This window comes from Drosophila hydei, unplaced genomic scaffold (assembly GCF_003285905.1).
Source record: "Drosophila hydei strain 15085-1641.00,03,60 unplaced genomic scaffold, DhydRS2 tig00008147-arrow-arrow-pilon, whole genome shotgun sequence".
NCBI lineage: Eukaryota > Metazoa > Arthropoda > Insecta > Diptera > Drosophilidae > Drosophila > Drosophila hydei.
Genome location: NW_022045851.1, coordinates 692,057 through 718,663, shown reverse-complemented (window position 1 = coordinate 718,663; position 26,607 = coordinate 692,057). Strand labels below are relative to the sequence as shown.

General features: G+C 36.2%; 1 protein-coding gene across 6 annotated transcripts in view; it reads right to left on the bottom strand.

Moving 5' to 3' along the window:
- The window catches only part of LOC111602760 (neuroligin-4, X-linked), a 42,287-nt gene that overhangs the window by 15,039 nt on the left and 641 nt on the right, over positions 1-26,607 (bottom strand). For 2 of the 6 annotated variants that reach the window (XM_030225883.1, XM_030225884.1), the window contains exons 2-8: positions 19,809-20,616; positions 15,479-15,676; positions 15,267-15,419; positions 15,011-15,199; positions 14,780-14,942; positions 9,258-9,389; positions 6,308-6,475 (exon numbers count right to left, since the gene is read on the bottom strand). In XM_030225883.1, the coding sequence (XP_030081743.1) occupies positions 6,308-6,475; positions 9,258-9,389; positions 14,780-14,942; positions 15,011-15,199; positions 15,267-15,419; positions 15,479-15,676; positions 19,809-20,460 (1,655 nt within the window). In that variant the 5' untranslated portion in view covers positions 20,461-20,616. Of the gene's footprint in view, positions 1-6,307; positions 6,476-9,257; positions 9,390-14,779; positions 14,943-15,010; positions 15,200-15,266; positions 15,420-15,478; positions 15,677-19,808; positions 20,845-26,607 lie in introns of all 6 variants that reach the window. The other 4 variants (XM_030225879.1, XM_030225880.1, XM_023320018.2 and 1 more) reach the window with 4 other exon arrangements.

Below are 26,607 nucleotides of genomic sequence, written 5' to 3'. Positions count from 1 at the left end.
GTGATTTAGTTGAATAACTTTTCAAGCAAGACAGTGTTTAGCAAAGCCAAATAAATATGAGAGAAAACTAAGAAATTTTAATTTAATAATTTAAATGAACTGAAATCGAGTGAACTATAAGTTATTCATATACGAAAACGTACTAATAACAATTTAAATAAATAATAATTTCCTTCTTTATTTTTTTTAAAGATAATGTCTAAGTTGTAAATACGTAATTACTTATACAAAAAGAATACCTTGCCAATAGATGCTAAATATATACTACAAATGTATTATTTCCTTTTGCCAAAGACAATTATCAAACTTCTTAAGGCAACCTCGTGAATGTTACATGCAACGATACCATAAAATAGCAGAAGGGACTGGGGGGATAGTCACTAAAAGCATGGGCGTCAGTTGTTTGGCAAACAATGTGCATATTTAGTCAACGCATTAAAGCCAAAACATACTAAAAAGCAACAAGGCAGACGGAGTGGCGTTTAAAAGTTGACGGCCCGTTGGTATTGGGCGTCCCTTTATCCGATATGCTGCAGGCCAGACGCTGTGCACATAATGTATGCAACTTCCGCTACCAGCCCGAGGACTATAAATTAAGCAGCATACTGTGCTTCAGCTCGTCCGCTGTCATCATAATCCCACGACTCGCACAACAGCTACGCAGACGGCAGACAACAGACAACGGACAACAGCTGCCCGTGGGATGCTCTGCATATTTTTTATAAATAATAATATTATTAAAATAAATAAGTCTGTTGGCCAGCAGAGCCTGCGGCATTTGTCGCCATCGACCCTCCGACCGGGCACTCTTCGACCCTTCGACCCCTGCCTGGACCACAGCTGCCTGAAAAAGCATTCGCCTTATCTACGTGTCTGGCGGCGCGTGTTTGGCAACACTGGTAATTAAAGAGCTCGGCGTTGCCGTTGCGGTTTATAAATTGGCAAAATTAAAATGACAATAGAGCTGTCAGCGACACTTTGAGCCGGGTTTCTGGCTCCTTACGCCGCTGGCTATTATTAAGGTCGTGGTCTGTCGCTTGGCTTTAAGATAAGCTGGATTTTTTTGATTTTCACAGTTAAAAGCAACAGTTTTTTTTAAAATATTGGTGAGATATTTGATGGCAAATACATTCACATTAAAAATATTTTTTGTTAAGTTAAAAATTAATAAATATATTAAATAAATATAAAATATATTTGCCTTTTTAATTCATAATTTTATTTACACGAATTTTTTTTTTTTTTTTAATAGAAGAGTAGTGAGCCACGAACCGACATACAAATACCTCGCAGTTATCTTTTACAGAAGCTTCACCTTCAGTCTTTTAGGACTATGTTGGCTAACCTCTCTTGGTTTTACAAGAGGTATAACCAGAGATCCCACAAGATCAAAATATAAAATAGCTCCTGACCTCTTCTATTTTATGGTGTATGGTATTGCAGCTTTGGCTGCAATCCGACGTTAGCATCCTCAAGTCCAACTTGACCGGTCTTGAACAAAAACAAAGCAAATGTCCTCTTAAAACTTCCGTGTAGTCACATTCGATCTATCCTTGATCAACTTAATTAATTTATTTTTAAATTTAATTTGTCTAAAAGCCAGCTAGGCACTCTCTATAATTAATAGATAATAGGAGTAAAAACAGGTTTTGAAAATGAAATTACTAATGACAAGTATGCATGCTAGAGACTGAATTGATTTAAGTTTTAGAATGCCATTAGTTTGCAGAAATTGTTCATTGCATTACAAATTAAATAAAGCAGAGATACACAAGGACGAGCCAATAATAACTGCATATGGTAGTCTTCTAGAGTAAGAGGAACCGAACGTGAGACTAGCACAGGGGCGGTGCGAAAGACAAGAGGTTTGGCAGAAAGTCGGCGTATGAAAAGGAGATAACATAAACCACTCTCCGCATTCTGAGCTTGATTAAATAAAAGTAATTGTATTAAAAGAAAGAAAGTAAAATGAAATCTGAAATGAAATGGATGCATCAGAATCACCCATATCCCCGACATACATATATAAATATATATACAAATAAATAAATATATATATATATATATACATATAAAATATATATACATATATAAATATATATACATATAAAATTATATATATATATATATATATATATATATATATTGCTCGCTGTAAAAATCTTAAACTTAAACTTTTTTTCAGCTGAAGAATAAGAAATGAGAAAGTTACTTGTGCCACATGCTAAAACTTAATTTAGTTGCCCAAAAACTTTCACAGAATTACCCTAACTTCAAAAAGAAATCTATTATTATTTTTAAGAGCTGCTCCTAGAGAGACGCAAATTGAAATTGTTTGCCTCTCTGGATCAGGCTACTTCAATATATATACATATTTAATAAATGTTGACTGCCAAGTGGGCTACTTTTCCCACTTTTGCTTCAAGTCCGCTGCAACTTTCTGCATAATTTCTAATAATTTGACTGTAAGGCGGCCCTTGAGCTGGGGCCTCGTGCAGTTCTTTTGTGTTCACCTTGGCTCCGTTTTATTTCATTTGAGCAGCTGCTTGGAGTGAAGAGGGCAGCATCCTTTGAGCATCATTCACGCAGCGAGTTTTGTGCCATTTTTTTCTTTAAAACCGTCGCAAGTTGTAAGTGGGGAAACATTTTAACTTTTAGGCTCTGCGCAACTTTCAACACTTTATGACTTTTTTTGGCCCCGTATTGCCTTGTCTAGGGGGCGCAGTGTTTGACCCTTTTAGCCAAGCTTCGGACATGTTTTCGTGCTGCATTTAATGGCTGGCCAGATACAGTTACACGAGATACAGAGACCTGGCGCAGACTAGCCTTATTCGACGTTGTGCAACACTGCAGCAGGTGGCTAATATACGCTGCTCTACAACTCGAGCTACATCAGAAATTGAACGGCAACAACAATGGGGGCGGCTTGCATGCTAATGAGTTTCAAAGCAATTGCCTTAAATTGTTTCGGGCCTCAAATTGGGCTGTCTACTTGGTACTGGTCGAGGCAGGTGAGTCGGGTCGTGAGGGCGCCTCTGTCTGTGTGGCCTAATTGCAGGCGTGTTTGATTTACACTAGCCATGAAATTGTCCATTTGGGCATTACAGTGAATTTTGTGTGCTTCTTCTGATACTGCTGCTGCTGCTGGTTATGCCCGGATCTCAAACGTAAGTCCGACACACATTCACCCTGGAAACTCAGATTAATGGCCCATTCAGTAGAGGGGGCCACGAGGTAAGGCAATGGCCAAGCGGCATTTATTTAGTGGCTCGCATCCGGTCTCCTTTTGGCTGCTCAATGAATTAGAGCCTGTCTCAATAAGCCATAAGACGTTGCTACACGTGTGAGTCTCAGTGTGTGGGAAATATGTGAAGAGCTTTAGCTAAGTGAAATTTTCATCAAGCTACTTAAGCGATTGTGTGGCGTATTGAAGCTACAATCGTATCAAATTGATTTCTTCTATTGATAGCCGCACTTCAGCTCTCACACTTACAGCTTAAACATGTATTACCAAGTACAATTAACAACTGGCAGTTACAAGACATAATCAAACTACAATCCAAATTTCGCTGCAGCAACTTAGACTGATTTTATCACTTCCCCTTTATATAATCCGTTTTGATTACAATTGAAATTTCTCAAGCATATTGCACGAGCTCTTTAACTTCTCTAACTTCTTTAAACGAATTATTGCTCCGAACGAAAATCAATAAGAGCAATAAGCTTTTTCACTTTTTTGGTCCTTACCTCAGTCTTACTCCTAGTCTTCAGCACTCCAGTGAAAATCTTGGGAGTGCAGCTGCACTTAGAGTGAGACCACAAACAATAACTCAATTGATGTATCGAATGACAATTTCAAGTATTTTTATCAGAGTGATCTCCGCCCCTTTAGGTCAATCCCAACCACTGTTCACACAGAATGATGCATTTGAAACGTGTCATGTAGCAGAGAGAAGAGTGCAGGTTTTCCTGGCTGCGGGGTATTCTGAAATATTCTTAAAAACAACCGAAGCCACAGACTACAAAGGATACGCTTTGCTGATACTCTACTACATATACTGTCCAGCTGTCCAGTTGTCTAAATTGTCCAGCTATAGAGCTGTCCAGCTGTTTGTGCGTCATGTAGAGCTGCAGAGTAAAAAGTGCCGAGGCATTGCCCGCTTCAGAAGCAGCTGCAAGTGCTGCTGCAGCTGCTGTTTCGACTGCCATTTAATTCAATGACGGACAACAAAGCATTGCCACTGGGATGTGCTGCACCAGCTGCTCAACTATGTGTATGTGTGTGTTTGTGTGTGTGGCAGGCAGTGGCATACAAAACAATTTCCCTGGAGAGTTTCCATGTTCAGTTATTCGCATGTGAAAAAGCGCATCTGTTGTTGATTGTGTGAACTTCCTTTCAATCGTTTGTTTGTCGTTGTTTCTTCTTGTTTGCTGTCGCTGTTGTTGCTGTTTTTTGTTGCTATTATTGTGGGTGTTATTGCTGTTATCCGCTAGTGGCAACTGGCCTGCAGCCTTCATGCATTCTTTTTTGTTACTCTACCTTTTGTGACACTCTCATGAAGGGCAGCTGCTTTTTTGCTGCCAGCATTTCGAAAACTTTTGTAATTATATAATGTTGCACATTTCGAATTGTAGCTAAAAGCATTTTATTTATTTCTTCAACGACTTATTTCTACAGTTTAGATTTAGATTTTCTCTTTCAGTGTCATTATAGGTGCTACTATGTGCTACTACTACAATGTGCAGTGTACATGCAAACTAAAGGAAAGCATACTCTATAGTCTGCTCTAGTGTTCTGACTAGTTTGGCTTAAAGTCCTTGTCGAGCGTCTTTAGAAACAATTGCACTGTTTTGTGCAAATAACTTTATATATATAAATAGATATATACAGTATAAACTGTCGTTCTGGCCGAACTCAAACGCATCTCTAAGGAATCCAATTCAGGCAAACACACACACGCTTAAGAAAGTGCAGCTGAAACGTGGACATTGTGGGGGCGGCGCTGCTGAGTTCAAATTTTGTGCATTGTGCTATTTATTTATTGCACGGCACAAACAAGGCATACGCACACACAAACTGGCTGGCTGGTAGAAATGAGATAGTCGCTGGCATTGTTTTGCTCCGAAATGAAATGAAGGGCATAATATATGTGTGTGTTCCTTTGTCTGTCTTTGAGTGTAGCTGTGTGTGCGAACAGGAGCCAAACGGGACTTGGACAGAGTCGAAGTAATAACTAACTAACTCTCGGCATAATTGCTTGGCCTCTCGCCACCAGAGAGTCTTTTTCATTATTATTTATGGTCGCAAAAAAAAACATTTTTTTGTTTTGCCCCTTGAAATGCGGCTGTTCGTGTCAGCTTTGACGCTAATGAGACATGCATTATTAGAGTGCTAAATAATAATATCAAAATAATGTATTGGTTAATAGGACACACAAGGCATAATAGAAATATTTTAATGCCAATGAATCCATATATAAGAAAAAATAAAATAATTTAAGAAAAAATAATAAAACTGGCAGTTTAAAGATGAAATGTAAAATTTGAATTAAATATCCTGAAATGTTATTTAAATATTAAAATATATTATATACTACGAAAACGAGTAGCATAAAAGATCAAGTAAAAAGAATAGCATACTTTTTAGCGTTAGCATTTTTATGTACCATATAAAGCACTAATAATTTAAAAATCTTAAGAAAAAATAGTTAAGATTTACACTTAAAAATTAAAAAAAAATAATTGTGAAATTCACAAAATACAGCTTAAGTGTCCTTCATAGAACGTAGACAAATAAAATCGAATAGAATTCTAAAAAAATCTAAATGAGTGCAATAAATATTACCCGGAACGAGCTTTTGCTTATTTTCAGACTCATAAGAGCGCGTTTCTAATGCCATTTATTGCCTCAACTACCTATTTGAACGCAACTGTATATCTCTAAAAAATCCAATCAATTGAGTGAATTGTTGTTCAATCTCAAGCTAGAATACACTGCGAATAAATTTTAATTTAAAGCAAAGCTTATGTGTAGGATTCTGTGACACCAGCCGAGGCATTTTGTAGGCGCTGGCGACGCGGATCTAATCCTTGCCACTTAAAGCAAACAAATTGCCACATAAACAATTCTAATTGAGATATACGATATATATGTGTGTATGTACGTTTATGTATGTGTGTGTATGTGTACAATGCGCGCAAAGTGTTAAATGCAGCCAAGTTGTAAGTTTTGCCAGCCCCTGAACCCATAGACGATGTCGGTTTGTATTTCACGCCCATCATAAAACACCGCATAAATTTCACTTACTTTTTTAGCGTGGCAGCCAATGCCAAATCGGGGCGAACATCAAAGCGACTCTGCATATAGAAGCGCAATAAATTATCGCGTTCATTTTCACGTAATCCTTCCTCGAGTGCTAATGCGGCCAATGTATGATAGGATTCTGACTCCGTGATGCCGAATAATAAATCATAACTGCAAGAGACAGCAAAAGGGAGTATAAGAGAGAGTGCGAGAGAGATAGACACATAGCAATGGTGGGATAGAGTGAGAAAGTGAGAGTAAGCGCTTGGACTGAGTAGGAGTCTATAGAGTTATGGCTGAGAGTAAGTGTGTGAGTAGTTAGGCTTGCCTTACATTTATATAAGTAGAGGAAGTAATTTTTCACACTGCAAGAAATTAGTTGTAGAACTTAGCAAACAAACTTTACTGTTAGTAATACATTTTTTAATATAAAATAGCATTTAAATCGAAATCAATTGTTATATTGTGTATATAAAAAAACTTTACATAATATACATAAAACACTCGTTTTTTGCTAAAAATATAATTTGTGATGGCTGATCAACAGAAGAAGCATCAGATCGCACAGCCAAAAGAAGAGTCTATGAATAATGTGTAGCCCAGATTATAATCACATACAGGCCTTATAAAATTAAGCCATAAGAAAAATTATAACCTGTCCTTGTCCCTCCAGCCATCATCGTGACCTGAGTCCGTATACAGTGGAGGACCAGGTTGGAAGGCGCGCTAGCAGATACAGCGGTAGAGTGATTAGACACCTCAATACGCCTTGAAAATATTTAAAAGAATAGGTTTTTGGCAAAACGATTGGCCAACTATAACATCCCCCTCCCTCTTTTATACTTTTTCATAACTGGTATGTGAATATAGTTTTTCCTTTTTATGCTTAATAACAAAAAAAAATTTAGAAGTATATAATCGATAACGCACTGGGATCAAATAGATTATGACATTCTTTTAACTTTATAGTTTTTTGGTAGAATCTTTCAAAACTCTAAGCTTTGTAGCATCTCATTAAAATTAGTCTAGTATATAACTTATAAACTTCGAGCAGTGTAGCCTTCGCTTATTGCAGACAACTTGATGCCGTAAACGGCATTTAAAAGCACTGGAATAAATCGAGGTCCTGCGGCGTCACTTGTTACGCTGCTTGATAAATGGTAAATGATAGAATGGCCAGCCCACCCATCATGCAGCTGGCAAGCCCCTAGCAGAGCATCACAACTCAACTACATAGTTTGTGCCTTGTTGCGCGCCAGATATTCTACTGAAGAGCGAACGGCAAGGCAAAGTTATTAGTGTCTGGTCAGGTTTTTGCTACCAGTCGATAAAAGTAAATGCAAAACTTATTCAATGACAGAGAGTGAGAGATATAGATGGAAATAGAGAGAGAGAGAGAAAGGAGCTGATGCTAGATAATTGTTGTCCTTACTTAACGCTTTACTCTGTTTACCACTTTGATCTATGGGCATTTCATTAAAGTACTTAAAAGCGAAATGCGAACCGAGCTGAATTCGCAAAACTTAGAGCTGTAAACGTGCAAAACGTGTTTCCATTTAGTTTGAGCCAAGTTTGCAGTTACCTTTAGCCCAAACCTCTGAATGTCCTTTTGCCTGCCTGCCTGTAAACCGTAATTAATGGCACTTCCGTTCAGGTATTATTTTACTTTTTTTCTCACGCAGCATCTTGTCGACAGCTAAAACACGTTCGGCTTGCAAAGGGATAACAATTAAAATCCAATTAATCACGCATTTTATTCGATTATGCGTAGCATCCCAAAAGCAAATGGACACGTTCCACAACGTACGCGTGAGAGTCACAGGAAATGAGATTGAGCAGGAAGGAATGAGAGATAGAAAGAAAGAGACATGGGAAGAAGGATGTAAGAGGAGAGAGAGAATAGCTCAGATAACAAAAGAAGCTGATAGGAGCAAGAAAAATGCTGAAATGAACCCTTTTGTTAAGGCCTGAGTTATTACTTGTTGCCTGATTGATTGATGTGGATACAACGAAAACTCAAGCACAAGCACAAACACAGCTCGATATTATCGCAGATGCTTGGCGAGCTTAAAATATTAGGCAACCCGGGTATCTTAAATCAATAAAGACGTCGAATGAAAAGAAATTGAAATTCTTAAAGCTTAAAATTTGCTAATTTAAATAAATTATTATTATAAGTTGCTGAGAGAGAATGAGTTATGGTTTTAAATCTTAGCAAACAAACTGAAGTTTATATTAATTTAATATTAAAAAATTATTACAAATAATTTGAGATGTTTGAGTGATAATATAATCTTAATCTTAAATTTATAAAGCATGTTTAAATAGTTGCTTAAAGGGAAGTTTTTAACTTGCATTCAATTTCACCGATTAAATTTAAAGGTTTAGTATTTAAGCAAATTTTTTCAAAATAATAATAAAAGAATGTTAATGTCTGACTGAAAGTTTTTTCTTTGTTAATCGTCGAGTACTTCGGCTTACGTTCCCTTTGCCGTGAATATTCTGAGAAAGTGCTTTCAACATATTGCAAATATTTGCAAAACCATCGATGATTAACCTGTCTGAGCAAACAATTACCCATTGCTGTGCGACGCTTGCAACTTGTTTGCCATTCATAATGTTTTGTTGAGGCCTTTGAATCTAGAGTCTGCTCGAAACGGCGACACATTAAAACATGCCATTAACTGGAGCGTTAAACCGCCTTGAGAGTCCAACAAGTGGCACTAGAGGCGATGCGAATAGCTGCTCAATTCGTTCAAAATGCATACTTGGATTTCACGAGCGATTTAATTTTACCTGAGGGTCAGAACATGCCACATGCCAAACATCTAATCAAGTAACGCAACAATAAATAAATAGTCCTTGGGCTATTTGGCAGGTCTGAAGCAAATATCAAAAGCTATGGCCAAAACGTATATATAGAGAGAACATCGACAGCAATTGCTTAACAAACCGGCTGAAATGCTCCGTATAATGCCCCATGACCTTGTATGGTTGATTTGGTATTACGTGTCCATCGACAATTGGACCCAATGATGTTGAAAATTGTTGAAACGATGTTGGTATGTGCAAGATATCCTGGTAGCTGCAAAGACCAAAAAGAAAGCATCAGACAAATGACGTAAAAAGGTCATATAACTGGATGAATGAGTCACTGAGTGCGCGTGTGTGTCGGTGCGAGTGCTTGAGTGTATGTGTGTAAATGACAGCGGCTACTTTTCACTTTGATTTGAAATTTCTAATAAATTTTATGTGTGATTTGTTGCTGGACCCTACGCACACACACGTGCGCCACATAAAGATACAACCCAACAGATACACATATGGCTTTCTAGGGCATGTTTGCTATTAGATTTCCTCAACACAGCTGCTGCTTAGTTTTACTTAAAGATAAAGATGGAGAGAGTGGTAGAGAATATACAGAATGAGGAACTTATACCAAATATATGCTAAAGTAAATTTGTACAACAAAATAAACGCATTTGGATTCAATTCTCCTTTCAGCAAGACAATAAACTCTCTGCCAAACAGAATATCATATTTGAAATGCAATAAGCATATATAGACATCCATGACAGCAACAAAAACATAAGCGAATGCACTTTTTGCCTCGACATGAATTTCATTGCAACATTTCGTTGTTGAATAGTTCGACTGGGTCCAATTTTTCTAGCAGTTTGCATAAAAATTCAGATGCCAGAGTTGCACTCCGGCGAAGTACATTGCCATTGGCAAAAATTAAGAAAAAAACGAAGCAAATATTCAGTTGCACGCAGCACAATTTTATCTCCCAAATGCAGGCAATCCATACAAAGAAATAAATTAAGGACGACTAAAGGATTTCCTTTACATATTATTATAATTCAGTCGTCATCATTTTATTTCACATTTATTTAAGTTATTAAAGACTTAATTATGAAATTTAACCTTTCTATAAAGTATTTTGTAATCTTTTGTTTCTGGAACCCATATTCCCTCTAACCTTATTTCCATTTCAACAGGGTATGATTTAACATTATATATTCTGAAGCCTGGCACAATCGAAAATCAAATTTTGTTTGAAATTTTTGCAGCTTCACAAATGTGCAAAATGTGAATTCGATGTCGAAACGGAATATACGGAGTACCCTTAATGAGCGCTATATGCTCATTTTTAGCTCACCGTGGCCTTATATAGATTTAAATACATGTTAAGGGAAACCACCATTTAGTGGTGATTGATTTAATTACCGCAGTAGCGCACTTAAAGTTGGGCTGACTCCCCTGAGGCAATATAATCTTGACACGTTTAAGCTGCACGGCAATTGCACCACCCATCGAACCAGCCACAGCAGAGCACCGCAAACACTTTAAGACTTAATCAAACGCAGTAGTTTGTACGGCTGTTGTTGGCATTTCAATGGTTAAAGCATGTTCAAACTCCGATGCAGGCATCGGTCTTGCGGTCAACGACAATTGCCTTTCAGGGCGTGGCCATCGACACATGACCAAGTTTATCGCCTTTGCTTCTGTTTAGCCCAGAGACCCAGTGTGTTCGACTGCAAGGACTCCTTAAGCCAATGTTCCGCTTGCAGTGGCAGCGTTTCAATTGAGTTTCAGCTGCAGAGCGCAAAGTTTTTGAAGCGTGTCGTATATGTGATTTATGATTTTCATATACAGGACAGAACCTGCGCTCTTTCCATCTAGTTCCTGCATTGTTACTGACTGCTCTTATTAGCTACGCTCTGTCGCAAAACTGTCGCAAGTTGAACTGCAACTGCGATTAACTTGTTAGCAATAGTTGGCTTATATACAGATATGTGCGGGCACACTGTGGTGTGCACTTTCATAGAAATAGCTTTTCAATTTACTGTAATTCAATATATAATTTGATATGAAAATATAAACAAATTTTTATATATTAATATATTTATTTATGTCTTTTAATAGAAAATAATATGTAATATATTTTATACGTTAATTTTTTCTACATTGTTTTATCTTATTAATTTTCTTTTTCAATTTCAAACATAGTTTCAACTGATTACATTTATGTGTATAAATAATGTAAATAAATAAATGTTGGAGTATAACAAAACGTGTACCTATTTAAGTGACTTTGTGTATAAACTATTGTCCTATTTAAGTAAATATATTTGTCAGAGTTTTGTGCAGCCAACTCGAATACAATGCACAAATTTGTCTGGCGAACACTTGCAATATATATATATTTATATATACAAGTGGGTATGTGTTTCTGTGTGTGAGTGTGTGTAGCATTTACGAAGATTGATGACGCTGCTTGTATGTAGCATGCAGCTACTTAAGCAACTCGCACTCTTCTGCTAGTTGTTGCAAGCCCAACATTTATTTTGACTAAAATCGACCTTCTCTTCAGTTTGTAGTTGATGGTTTCTGTTTAATGAATTTTTAATATGCTTCACTATTTGTTATTTTCAATTAAAAGAGCTCAAACGAGCACAATGCAAACATTTGTTTACGCGCAGTAGTTTATTTTTTGTCTGCTGCCAGGCATATATTTGATATACATATATTTCTTTAGAATAGATTTGTATTATTCGTTCCCTCTCTTCACTGATGCGTGGCACCACTTGTAAGGCGATTAAATGTGCACCAGCTGTAGTTCTTTGTTTGAATGCGAAACGAATGAAATAGCAAACAAGCTCAAATAAATTGCTTAATATTTTATGTCTTCATTCAAATCAAATTGTAGAAATTAGAAAGTTCTCGGTATCAATTAGTTATGCTCATTTCTTATTTAACAGCTGCCGCATTTATTTGAATAGCTGCATGTGTGTGTCGTGTGAGGCAATTTGCATAAATTATTCATTTGCATTTTGCAATCAGCAAAGCGAAATATTAGCACAGTGTTAACTGCAATGTAAATGCCTTTGTAAATTAATAATTAGCTGCACAGAAAATGAAATGCGCACAGCTCACTGGCAGATAAGACTCTTATTCCTTCCATTGTAGTGCTCAATAATTAAATCACGATTTTCCTTCTGGGCTTCTAAGCCCGAATGTGAATAACGATCACAGGATCTGTGTGTTCGAGAGCAAATAAATTGAACATTTGGAAATGAGCAAATCTTTTGAATAACTGCAAGAAATCCAGCACAGGCTCGGCTATAATTAAATATTAAGTATGTTCAGTTACAACACACAAAGGAACAACACACGCACACCATATTAGTTCCATCTGAGTGATTACGCTTGTCTGTGTGTGTGTGTGTTTGTGTGTGGAGCGCAAATAAGAATGTGGCAAAAATACTTGCTTTGCTGTTACACATTTGAGTTGGAGTGTCTGTGTATGCACAGTAGTTCATACATAATTCATTGCATTCATTTAACACTCGCACATGCACTGCACCCAAGCACTCACCCAGTCACTCCTTTACTTCTTCATACAGTCACACCCAGACGTAAATGTACTCCAAAGCCTTTTTCACTCATTAACACATTTCCCACCTTTTGCTCTCAAAGTTATCTTGACTTAACAGGCAGCACGACTGCCTGTCACCAGTTACAAATAATTATATATATTCTTTAGGATTCCATCAAAGATATAAAAATAAATTCAATTATTACAATATTATTTCATATGAAATATATTGATGATCTCAAAACTTTTTCAAAACAAGGAATTCTGCAACTGTAATTTTATTTATTCCGTCGAAATTTCTCTCTTACACACTTTCGACCTTATCTTCTTCTTTTTCGATATGTCATAAATTTCTTTATGCGTCCCTCTCTATGTATATTTTTTCATTAAATGATTTATGCTGAGCTAATTGTCGCTCCGTCAAGAGCAATCCTTTTTAATTCTTATATAATAACATATCTACTGCCATGGCTTCCCATGGCGCGTAATATGAACATAGGGCATCATAGGGCATTATGTTTAGGTCTCCAAACTCTGCAGTCCACTTAACAGCGCAAGGAGGTGGTCGTTAATCCCATATTCAGTTACATTTGCTTAATTTATTCTCCTTTATCTGTATATCTCCCTTATCAAAGAAAATAATTATAAATAATATAGGGTATATAGCCATCGGATAATTGAGTTTTATAAACTTTATCTTTGCCTCAAGCTCATTGCGGCTCAAATGCGCTAGGCTAAGGGTGTGAGTGGTAGAGCTGGCAAAAGAAAGCAACTAGACAACACACACACACGCGCACAAACAACAAACACGCAAAGTAGCGACAGTTGCAGTGTTTGTCTAACGTGTATGTGTGTGCGTTAAGAGTGAGTGTGAGTGTAAGTATGAGTGTGTGCATGTGCTTGGCATAATTAACATAATTACTATTATTGTCCCGCTGTTGATTTTGTTTTACATATATTATTCTACATCATGTGCTTTTATTTTGCTCTGTATGCAAATTGTTTTTTAGTTTTTCCATTTTCCTTATGCGCTCACTTTTCACACATTTTCATTATGGCTCTGCGTAGGATATGGGAATTTGTTGCTGTACACTGCTAATGTGCAATTAAAATTGAAACCGAACATTATACAAAATATTGTGATTTAATTTATTCAAATAAGGCGGAGTAACAATAAATAATTGTTTTCTTTTTTAATTGAAGCAAATAAAACTGTGATTTTAATAAATGTTCAAATAAAATAATAATGAATGCATGTTCAATGCAAGCATTTCCACTCTTAAATGTATATAATTAAAAAATTATTCATACATTTTTGCGATTTTCTACTGCATAAAAGGTTCTATTTCAGCTGTTCCATTTAAAGAAAATATAATTTAGTTAAAATCGAAATTTATATTTACATATATATATATAGCTACAAATGATAAATACAATACAATACAATATATATATAAACAATATATGAACAAGCTTCCTTCCAAAAACTCTTGTAAAAAGAAAAAAAATCAGAGCTTCGCAAAAAATATGTAAATAAAACGCATAATTTATGGAGCCCGCCACCTAATGGGCCGTTAAGTGGATGAGCCCAGGCCCCGACCTCTGTCGCTGCAGAAGCGATCCAAAAACGTGATTAATTGAAAAGCAATTAACTACTACGCCCACCGCCTAACAGCCTCGCCCCAAAATGAACCACAGCGAACCACTCAGCTAAACGCTCCGCTTATTAGACGCGTGTATTAGATAGAATGGATACAAAGGATTATAGCTAAGCTCCAGACTTATGCCCACGCATGATTAGTTATGGTCAGCTAAAGTCGGTGGCAGAGAGGCGTGCCAGTGGTGTGTACGGCTCATTGAGAACGCGACACTGTCGTAAATTTATCGAATCATTAAGCACAAATGAATCAAGGCCCAGGCGGGATGCCTTTTGGAAGATGCCAGCGTAAATTAAATTAGGGCCAAACATCCAAACAAGATAATGGGCAGTAGTAGCAACAGTAAAAGGCATTAGCGCGCATTGTGGCGCGATTTAAATGGACTAGTGCACCACACTCGCACCACTCAATAATTCAATAAATTGATTGACTCACCGACGTTGGCGCAGGCAATCGAGTAGAGCATCGTCCTCCTCGTGGTCAGACAGAGGACAGTCGAGGGATTGGGCTATTTGCATGGTCAATTGTAGGGACTGATTGCTGGCGGCCCAGTCAGACATAGCCGACCCAGACATGAGAATGGCCCGATGAAATAGACCTGTATCGAAATGGCATAATAATAAATATGGGCTGCTCTGTGTGTGGATATTTGGAAGTGCCACTTACCTGATGCCACCGGCGAGACCATTAGATAATTGACGCAGGCGGCACCAGTGCTGTGACCCATGAGCGTGACGCGTGTGTTGTCCCCGCCAAAAGAGCCAATGTTCTCCTTGATCCAGTGCAATGCCGCTATCTGATCAAGCAGTGCATAGTTGGCAATATTATGAGCATCAATGCCGGGACGCATAAACCCTAAAGCATATCGTGACAGGCAATTAGCACACTGTCCATTAGCACGAACGGGCGGCGTTACACCTACCTAGAACGCCCAAGCGGTAGTTGACGGTAACCACAATCACATCCCCGTAACTGGCCAGAACGGAGCCATCGTAAGCATTGCCGCTGTTCCACTCAAAGGACTCGCCATGCAAGTAAACAAGCACAGCGTGCTGCTTAGACACTGGCAGAGGATCTGAAAGAGAATTTTCATGCCTTTAGTTTGAGGACTTTCTATGTGCATCATTAAGTTACCTCCATGCGGCACGTACACATTGAGATACAAACAGTCCTCACTCTCGGTTTTCAGATAGGGCATCAGTCGCATCAAGTGCCTGTAACGGCCCTGTGACATGTTTACGCTGCTCGGTCCGGACACATCCGGCAGTTTTTGTGGACACACGGGCGGCAAATGACGCGCGATTTTCAGGCCCTGCCATGGCAAAGGTGCACCTGCAAGCGGAGGATGAGAAAGTGAAAGAGAGGTGTAAGGCAACACCATTAGATAAGCTAACACAAACTTTCATAAAACACTTTTCCCCAGCACTTGAGCAAAACTGGCACTATTCAACAGCACAGTGTGCACAGAAATATCAAAACTGGGTGAAATCGGAATTCAATACGAAAATGTAAAAATGTAAGTTAACATATTATATATATATATATATATATATATATATATATATATATAGTCTTAATAAATGATATTAAATGTAATTAAGAGTTATTATGAAAGTTATGCGCTTGCTATATATTTGCTTATATGCCGCTATTCTTAATTATACCTAGCCCTATGTAATACTGAACCTCAAAGTATATATATTCGCTAGCTGATTCGATTTAGCCATGTCCGCCTCTCTGTCGAGCTATGAAGAGCACTATATATTCCTATATGCCTCTTTTATATATATATATATATATATATATATATAAAAAATACACAAATTCACATGTCATTCAGTGAGCAACTCTTGCTTGTCATGTTTGTGGAAGAAGAAGAAAAAGAAGAAGCGTACCGGAATAACTTCTAGCACAGTTTAAACGGGTGCCTCAAGTGTGGGGCACTACCAACTAGAGCACTTTTATCATTAATTTGTTAATTACATAAAATAGAGACTCAATTATAATACCATGAGCCAAGATAACAAATAAATCTTTCTAATGGCATAATTTATACCAAAACTCATCATTTTTTATTTTAGGTACCTAAGTTGCTTATAAATTGAAATTCTTAAAGCTGATTAGCATAAATCATGTTTTCATATAGCATCCCATAAAAGCCCAATGTGGCTTTTATAACCAACGATTCCACGCTCGGTTATTTTTACTTTTCTCTCTGCCTCTCGTTCACTCTTCATCCCTTCCGGTTGCTGCGGAAAAACAAGAATTCGATTGGTTTGCGTGGCATTTGGGGAGCACAAAGTCAATTTCGTATTTATGTAACACGGTCAACGGGGCCTTGCAAGCGCCGTAAACAAGTAGACAGTCACATTCGAACTCACACCCACGTTCACACTCATACATACTCACACACACATGCTGAACAGAACACTTCCTGCAAAGGACGCTCGGGACACTGTGGGCAAGTTGACTGCGGTTGGGCTTTTGGCATTTCAGTTAACGTCGCGTCGCACTGCATTGCATCGCGTGTGAGTGGAACTTATGTGGGGCAATTGTGACCACGATTTGGTCAACTTAGTTTCGATTCCGTTGCATTGTTGCTACAGCAACTTGCTTGCACACGGACACAGACATATTCACACTAAGCATGCCCCATGACACACTTCGTACCACATCAACGGACAACCAATTGCTGCAGCTTAGCTTGCACAGCGGTTATTCGGTGACAATATTTGCCAAAGATTCAAATGCTTCCGTTCCGAACCACTATGCAAATTCTGATCGGGTTGTCAAGCGCAAAATTGAATTTTAATGCAGCTTTCGCAACGAATTAATATGCAAATTAATTAAAAGCAGATAGATATACAACTATACAATATATGAAATAAGATTTTAGTTAGTGAGTTTTCATAGTTTTCACGTTGGGTAGTAGATTAAAGTTGTAGTTGTTGTGAACTTACATTTAATTAAAATTACTCTGAGCTTATAGTATAGTATAGTATAGTATAGTATAGTTATTTATTTAAAAGCTTCAAACATTCACCACAAAAAATAAATTCTTCTAAAATCTAATCGTGATACGGAAACTAGTCAATCAGCAGATTATAAGAGTAATATATGTTACAATGGGACTCATTTTGCATTTCTCACAAGAAAATGGCATTAGTACAATCAAATTTTGTTGTCAGATAGAGAAATATATATTAATATATATATATATATATATATATATATATATATATATATATATATATATATATATATATATATATATATATAAATATATATATATATATATTTTTTTTTTTATTTCACACATATTTATCTCGGACAAGCTTGCTTTCATTAAATAAAACGTTATCTTAAAGAAAACTAATTTTACGTGCTTTATTTCATTACGTCTTCCTCCCTCTCCCCGTATATCTGCTTGTCTTTGTCTGTGTCTTTGCATATTTTCCCATTTCATATCTGGGCAATTTTATTCATCTCTAAACATTCCAAATATGCAGCATTTACACTTTGACATATACAAGTCAAACGAATTTCATTTCGCCTGTCGATTGCGACGCGTTATGTTATGATGCCCATAAAACAAAGAGCAGACAGATCTTGGTGCACATGGTCACATCTCTGTGTGCGCCGCATAATAAGCCGGCAAGGGAGGGACGTCTTGGTTGGGTTTGGCAGGGGAGTTGAGCGTCAGTCGGTGGCGTTATTTGCATTTTGTTATTAATAATTTTCGCAACAGGCAATAGGACGCGCTGTAAGTACATAAATAAAACCACACGCGATACTAGAGTAGAACGGGAGACAAAGACAAATGCTGGCAAAACAATTTGCGACGTGTTTTCCACAACTTTTTGTATTTGCTCGTTAGTGTGCGTGTTGTTCGGGTGTGTGTGTATAAGTGTGTTCGGGTGTGTGTTTCCACTCTACATACATAGCATATACGCAAGCGAATCTAGTATTTGCATTGGCTTTGTATTTGCCTAGGAAAATTCAGCTTCGTATTGTTGCAACAGCGCGTCGCCACGTTTGCAACAACAACAACAACACTAGTTTCCGCTGACAAATATGGCGTCAGCGTTGAGCTTAGCAACAGCGCCTGTCCGCCGTCTTCCGTTGTTGTTGCACTTGTCGCTTGGATTGAGTGTGCGCCACTCAAGTGCTCAATAAACGCAACGCGGTGGCAAACACTTTTGCAGCACATACAAACACAGAGGGACAGCGAGACACGGAGACACACTAAAACACACAAATACACACAAATAGAATTCGTGACAGGCACTTCTGTCATGGCCTGTGGCTTTGGGTAGTGCAACATTTTGTTGCCACATAGTTTATTGTCCTTGGCTCTGTCCTTGTCCTGTCAGAGCGCCTACAAAGTTGTGCAGTTGTAAATACAGTTGATAGCTTGTGGTTTTTGCATTGCAATGTCCTGATTGTCCGATTGCGAGCTGCAAGTCTTAGCCAGCCACTCAATAGCCGGAAATAACTTGGCCAAGTCTCGGTATTTACAATTCTCGTTTGGCATTCAACAAGCGCATAATTGGCAAATATTTGCAATTTGTATATGCGTAATTAGCATACTTTGGCACTCTCCAATACTGAGATACCCAATTATAAAATAAAGGAAAATAGCATACGCACAGCTTGCCACATATTCCTTAAACAAATTTGAGCTGCAAATATATTCGAGAAATACTCCTGTCAACAAACATTTTCATTGCAACAATAACTTCCAATTGGACCCAATTGAACTGCAAAAATTTCGAGCAGGGCCGCAATACGTGTCAAGTTTTGCCAAAAACCTCAGCCAGGTGCACCCGCAAAGATAATTGCTTAAATTGCAGACCAAATTCTGAATTGGCCTGCAGCATGCTTTAGACATGGTCAGACTGTTTTCCCGGTATGTGCTTCGTTATTTGGATTTTCATTTTCGATACGGTGTGGCCACTGCAGTTAAGTACCAATAAGGCTTGCATGTTGGCAACTGCAAATGTTACCCTACATAAATATACATAAATAAAGCTATTGAAAAACACCTTAAACTTGTCACAAATGCAAGGTTTCCCAATGAGAACTTTGCTGTATATAAATAATAAGACATAAATTCAGTTACATTTATCTTAAAATTGGAGTTACTAGATAGATAGATAGATAGATATAAGTGTAAATAAACCCAACCATAGAAAGCTATAAATTCAATATTTCAGATATTTATCGGTTCATTTAATCGATTTGACTCTGAATATGACTGAAGCAAGATTATCTTAATAATATTGTAACATAAAAGATAATTATATGACACTTGAAAAAATACCTCTAAGTTACGAATTAATTAACAGAGCTGTTTTGCTTGATACAAACAATTTCTCATGTTTTTCATTTAAAATAATCAAAGGTAAATTTGTAACTATAAATAGCTGATCTGTCATTACTGTGGTCAAGAGCCGTTACTCACCTGGCGGCATGAATCGTCTGCTGCCAGTGGGCGCCTCCGCATAGGGCAGCCCCAAATATTGATCCACCTCGCGCAGCCCGCTCGTTACTTGGAAGCGACGTGTGATGCCCATCAGGCGGCCCTGTTTGATTTGCAGCTCCTGTGTGTAGAGCAGCTTGTCGGGCACCACGTGCCGCCTTTCCGGATGATGAGTGCTGCTATCATTGTCAAGAGTAGTTATTGTTGTTGTTGGTGTGGACTCGGACTGCTCCTCGCTGGCAAATAGCTGAGCCATGCGCTGTTTAAAGCTCAGCTCCAAATTGTTCGTCTTGGCTGGTTTGAATGTCAGCTGAGCGATTGTTTTGGCCGTGAGCGTTGTGGTATCCGTTAGGGCTGATGGCCTTGTTGTTGTTGCTTTTGTTGTTGTTGTGATGTCCCCAATAACCGACGGAGGTTCGACTGGTGTTTGAATTGCGGCCACACGAAATTTTGTTTCGTGTTGCAGCTCATTTCCGATGCGGCCATCGATTGAATTTAGCTTTGGTGCAAGTGCTGCATCTGCAGCTGGCATGCCCCAAGTGGCTGCCTCGTGGCAACAATCAGCGCTTAATTGCTGCCGGTTGCCGCCAACTGTCAACAAAAATAAACAAAAAGCAGCCAAGTGAAACTTCATGGCGCCTTCTTTCTCCCTCTTTCGCTCACGTCCTCAGTGCTTTTGCTGCTGCTTTTTATTTTCAATTTTCAATTTTCAATTTTAATTTCAATTTTAGCCAAGCTCAAGTTTTCACATTACGTTTGTCTTTTGTATTTGTCTGTTGCTCTATTTTTTCTTCGTTGCGTTAATTGCGTTTTATGCTCTGCCCAAATCACCGCATTTTCCTCTATTTTTCTCAATTTTCTTCTATTTTCTACTTTTTTATTTACATCGTTTTCATAGAGGTCCTGAATAGATCTTCTTCTTTATTTACTTGTACATTCTTAACATGCTTCCTGTGGAGTGTATACTATACATGGACTCTTGCATTGCAGCTGCATGAAAAAACTTTCATTCAGTTTTCTTTGTGCAAAGAAAGTGCGAGAAAAAGAACATAAAAAATATAAGAAAATGCGAATTGGGTAAAACTCAAAGCTATAAACAATTGGGATGTTGTTTTCCATTTCTTGTTGTTTATTTTATGTTTTTTGAGCAGCTGCTGCTCTTTTCTTTTGTGATTCTTTCAGTGCAAATATTTACGTTCTGTCGCTTTTGTTTGTCAAAGGCATTAGAGATTAAACACAGCTCCGACATGCTTTGAGAATTGCATTCAAATATTTGTGTTGAGGTTATGGTATTTAAATGACCAGCAGCATCTTGCTTAACACCTTGTTAAACATGTGTTCAAGTTTATTATTGTTGCAATATAAATATTTAAAAAAAAATCATTTAATTAAATTCAATACCGATACATATATAATATATGAATATTGTATCAAATAATGAATATTCAAGCAAAAAAAGAAAATTAATTACTATTTCTCACGTTTGAGCAATGAATTTTTTTAATATTCTGTTGAAATAAAAAGATATGCAGATATTATTGCAGTTTGGCACACATGAGTATTACTATTTATTTTAAAACCTATTATGTAGGTCAACACATGTTAATCAATACTTAAATCATTTTTGTTTTCATTGCAATTTAAAGAAATTATGCCAAATTACTTTGATATTTTTTAATTTTCTACTATTTTCAACTGTTTTTTTATTATCACATAAGTTCATAGACACACAATTAAATTTTCGCAAAAATTTCTCTCATCCAGCCGTCATCTGTTTATTTTTCACTTCAAATTGACAAGGTTTTCCATCAAAGTGCTGTTCATTTTTCCAATTTGAACATTTATTTTCGCTCTTTGACAACAGCCAATTATGTTGCAAGTTGGTTCTGTTTAGTGGCAGCTCTCACAAAATCAATTACTTGGAAGCACGCACTTGAAGGATTATCAAATCAATTGGACTTTAATGATACGCTTTGTAGACTTTGAAACTCTGAGCATTTCCATCGAATGATATAAGAGCTGACATTAAAACGATTTTGTATACAAATTGGAAGCAAAGAATACATATATGATCTATACATACACATATGTAGGACAGAGCAAACGTCTATCATTCAAATGCCGAGACGTACCAAATGAAATCTGAATGCCATTTGAAACTTTGGTCTCAGATTCACAATTTGTTGCTCTGCTGCATACACAAATGACAAAAATAGCAATATTTCCCATGACGATTAATCATAAAAATGCTAATAAAAATTCAATTAGCTTCTTAGTGCTCTTTTGCGCGGCAGTTTGTTTTCAATTCTGTGTGTGTGTTGACACTAATTCCATATATACATACGTATTGATAAATATATATATATAACAAATAAAATCAATACAAATACCTAAAAACGGAACGAAAAAATTACTTTTAAATGTTTTTATTTACGAGCAACAAAACTCTACACAAAGAAACATACGCGTAAAATGTGCCGAATAGCTCAATAAATATATATATGCTATATATATATTTATATATGTGTGTATATATGTAAGCATAAGTGTATATGACTATATATTAAAATAAACAGAACGCCGTGACGCTCTAAAAGCATTTTTTATTTCAACAACAAACCCAACTGAAACACAAAATATTTGGAGCAATGGGAAAAGCTGAAAATCAGCTAAAGAAAAAAATTGTATAGCTAAAAATGTAACAAAACAGATTTAAATTGCTGGTAAATCAGTTATATATATATTTATGTATATATCGTACACAAACATACTCTACATATTATATTTATCAGCAACATTTCCGGCTGCACTTAAAACTTTTTGCACTCTTCTGGGGTTTAAAAATAAAAAGTGTCCCCAGAAAACGCTAGAAAATGTTGGTATCGAACTTACAATACCCTTGAAACTCATTTAACATTAAAGACATGCATAATAATTGTATGAATTTGTTAGCCTAGCTAACCCTAAATATATTTCTTTTAATATGTATTTGCTGAAACAACTTCATATTACTTAGATAGTTCTAGGTAGATATTTATATTCTTTTGTATATTCTGACATTTATTTTCTAATACAGACTCAATTCAGAACTCTAAAAGCAACACATCTGATAATTGATCACATTGATCATAAATATAATTTTTCAAAGCAACTCATTTTATACGCGTTACATTTTTAGTGCTAATACCCTGTACATATTTAAAAATAAATATAAGAAAACATAAAAAACGCTCTGAAATGTCTTTTATTTATCTTACGAAATTCCATATTATTTTTAACCTTAATGCGCTCAAATGTCAAGGTACATTAGCTGCAAACATTAATATGAAATTTTGGGAAAGTTTTCAATTTGGTGTTGAAGCTTTTCCAGCACTTTGGCAGCTGAGAAAGTAGTTTTGCTTTCGAAAGAGAGCAATAAATCTAGTCGTATGTAGGGACTAATTGAGTCGGCGTTAGCTGATGTTTGTTCGGGCTGTATTTATAGACAGTTTTATTGAATGGAAAATCATCGCTATTTTGGACATCATGATATCAGCTGTTGAGCGTTTAGTATATACGGACTTAGCACTTAATTCACTTTCACTAAGTGAAAACGAAAATGCGCTTCGTTAAAAATAGCCCAAAATAAACAATAAATAAACGACAGCTCGACACCGCATTTAAATAAAATTCGCCACATTAAAAATAAACTGCAAGTGTATAAAATAAGAATTTAAAATCGAAGCACAACAAAACTGTCCTCGGAATTCACTTCGCACAACAAAAAGGAAATGGAAAAAAAATAAAATTAAAGAAATAGAAAAGAAAACTGAAAAAAGCAGAACGGAAAATGCAGTCACGAGCTAAACTGGCAGAAACTGTCAAGAACTGGCAGCTGGCAAAAGGCGAAGACAAAAGAACTTTTCGCATTCCAATTGGATGCGAGCTAAGTAAACTGATTTGATTTGGATTACTTTGTCGCCAGCACCGATGCTCGTTTCGGGTGCCCGCGGGCTACTTCACACGGTCCGTGCAGACCCAAAAACGATTTGGAAAATGCTTTGTACTTGCTGCAAACTGCTGATAGATGACTATGTGAATTGGACATAGTTTCTAGAGAGAGTTTTTGAATAGTTTAAGAATAGTTTAGATATATATTAGAGCTATCTTGAGATAATTAGAGAAGAAGTTCCACAGTCAAAATGACTTAGCTAATAGATAGATTACTTGGTAAAGATTCAATAAATATAAAGCCTTATTTTGTGTATTCATCTAAATATTTACCAATAATTTCATTTATATCTAGTTATTTATCTATCAGTATTTCTTACTGTAGATCTATGCACCAATTGATGTCTCTATCTATCTATTAAATATTCATCTATTTAACATTTTATTTGACTTTTAAAGCTTAAAAATGTATGTTTTTTAAATACACTGCAATAAAATTAAAACTATTTCATGAATAAACATGACGACCAAGTGCTATCAGAAATAAAAACTGAAGTAAATATTTTTATGATTGCCACAATATGTTGCACACATATATACAAACGTCACACAGTTGCACTCATAAATAAATACACAAAAATTAAAAAAAAAATTTTTTATTTGTAAACCAACCAACGCCCAAATCAAAGTTTGTCCCACTCTGCACTCATTATTCTTCAAAAATAAAAATATATATTTTCCTCTTCAAAATATTGAATATATATATAGAAGTTAAAAATATTCTCTTGCTGCATATTTGATGTGCATGTGAATGTGCATTACGTCGGAATGTCATAAATCATATGCTGCTTATAAAAGAAGCGACGGGTGGAGAAATGGCGCTCGCATTTGTAATGCAAATGATGTCAAAGGGGCGCCTATACCCTAGTTGGGGCCAACTTAATTTGCATAATTAGCATCGAGAGATGACAACGCATTGAAAGCTGTCACATTCGACACGTGGTAACCGGGCGTGGCAGAAAGTTGAAAATGTGAAACCAAAAAACATAAAAAGAAACGCAGCAGCAACAAGAACAAATTATTTGCAACTAATTTTAGCTGCTCCACTCGAAATTGGGGGCTTCGAGGTGTCTACAGCGAGCATTGCTGTGGTTTAGAAATTCAAAATAAGAACGTAGCGAAACGTAACAAAATCTACGAGAAATGAGTTCAACAAACCCCCAAAAAACAGTCAAAAGCAAAAAAAAATGAGCCACAAAAATTATTTCGAATTATGCGATTTATTTTCGGGCCAAAAAGCTGCATGCCAACGCAAACGCCTTCCTTTTGAATATAAAAGTAGGCGTAACAAATACATAAATCTGGCCCATTATCATGCAAATTAAGTGAAGCAAATATATATACCTACATATACGAGTGTATGTACAACATTTTTAAATGCCCCGGCTCGACTCGGACAACTATTTTAATGCCAAATTGTTTACACCATTGCAATAGATATGAGCGTGTATAGACATGTGTGTGTGTGCAAGAGTATATTGTGAGAGATTTAAGAGGGATTTGCTAGCACAATTGATTGCAGTGTAATATTGGCATAACATTTAGTGCATATGCTGCAAATTAAATACAGAGCTAGACAAATATTTGCTGAAAAGTTGAAAAGCTGACAGCTTCCAAAAGAAATGATGAACAAATTCTAATATTCATATGCATATGTATACAAATTCATATATTGAAGCAAAAGACATGTCTAGGATATTGAATTGCACTTCAAAAGTATATTTAATTTTTTTAACATTATTAACAGTTTACTGACAGATAATTGTCAGCCATTTGAGAAACAGAACTTTATTATTATTTCAGTTGACAGACTGGTTATTTTATATTGCAAGATTAAATTAATAAAAAAAAAGTTTCATTGTGTATTTGAAAAGTGAACATAATTTTAAGAAAAGCCTAAGTCAAATAATCAATTTAAATATGGAAATTTTTGCAACTTCTTATACAACACATCCACATCACATACAATATGTATTAGTCTCACAATATAACTGCATTCATACTATTTATGTTTAGAAACAAAGAAACTATTTCAAAATATTTTTCAGTCTGCAAGTTTTTAAGAGCACACATCCTTTCTTGAATTTAAACTGCATCAAAATACTTTACAATTCCTTTATAACAGATTAAACCAAAAAGAATGGAATGGATTAAATCAGATTTCCAGTATAAAACAAGTCATACTAAAATGTGGAAACAAGGCAGTATCCTTTTCCTTATTTTTTCGGGTATTTAACAAAAACTTCTAGCAAAATAAGAAAATTCGAAAAAATATTCTACTATTCAATGTAGAACCTAACTGCATAAGTTTTCCTTTAGTAGCATGTTTTAGAATTTTACATTTTTTATTTCTTTTGTTTTTCTTCACTGTTTTTTTTTTTTGAAAACCCATTATATTTACGCTTCGGTTTTTGCGAGCGCTTGACGTCAGTTTATCGCTGCAATTTTCACAGCTTCTGTTTATTTATATGCTCTCTATATAAGTGTCTGAACGTATGAAATATTTATCTGCAACACAATATCATAAAAATTAAGTGAAAACATTCAGTTGATGAACGGCAATGGAAAAAGCGAACAGAAAATAAAATCATATATGCTTTTAACAGATTTGCATTTGCGAAATAAATTTTTTTGCTTTTTTTTTTAATTATGCATTAATTAATGTAAATTGCAATAAAAGTCCTGCAGGTTGCGGTCCGAACAGTAAATATTTGCAATGCTACAGATTTCTCCCATGTTTGTCTGTTTTTTTTCTGCAATATTTTCCTGTTTTAATTTTTGCAAAAATTAT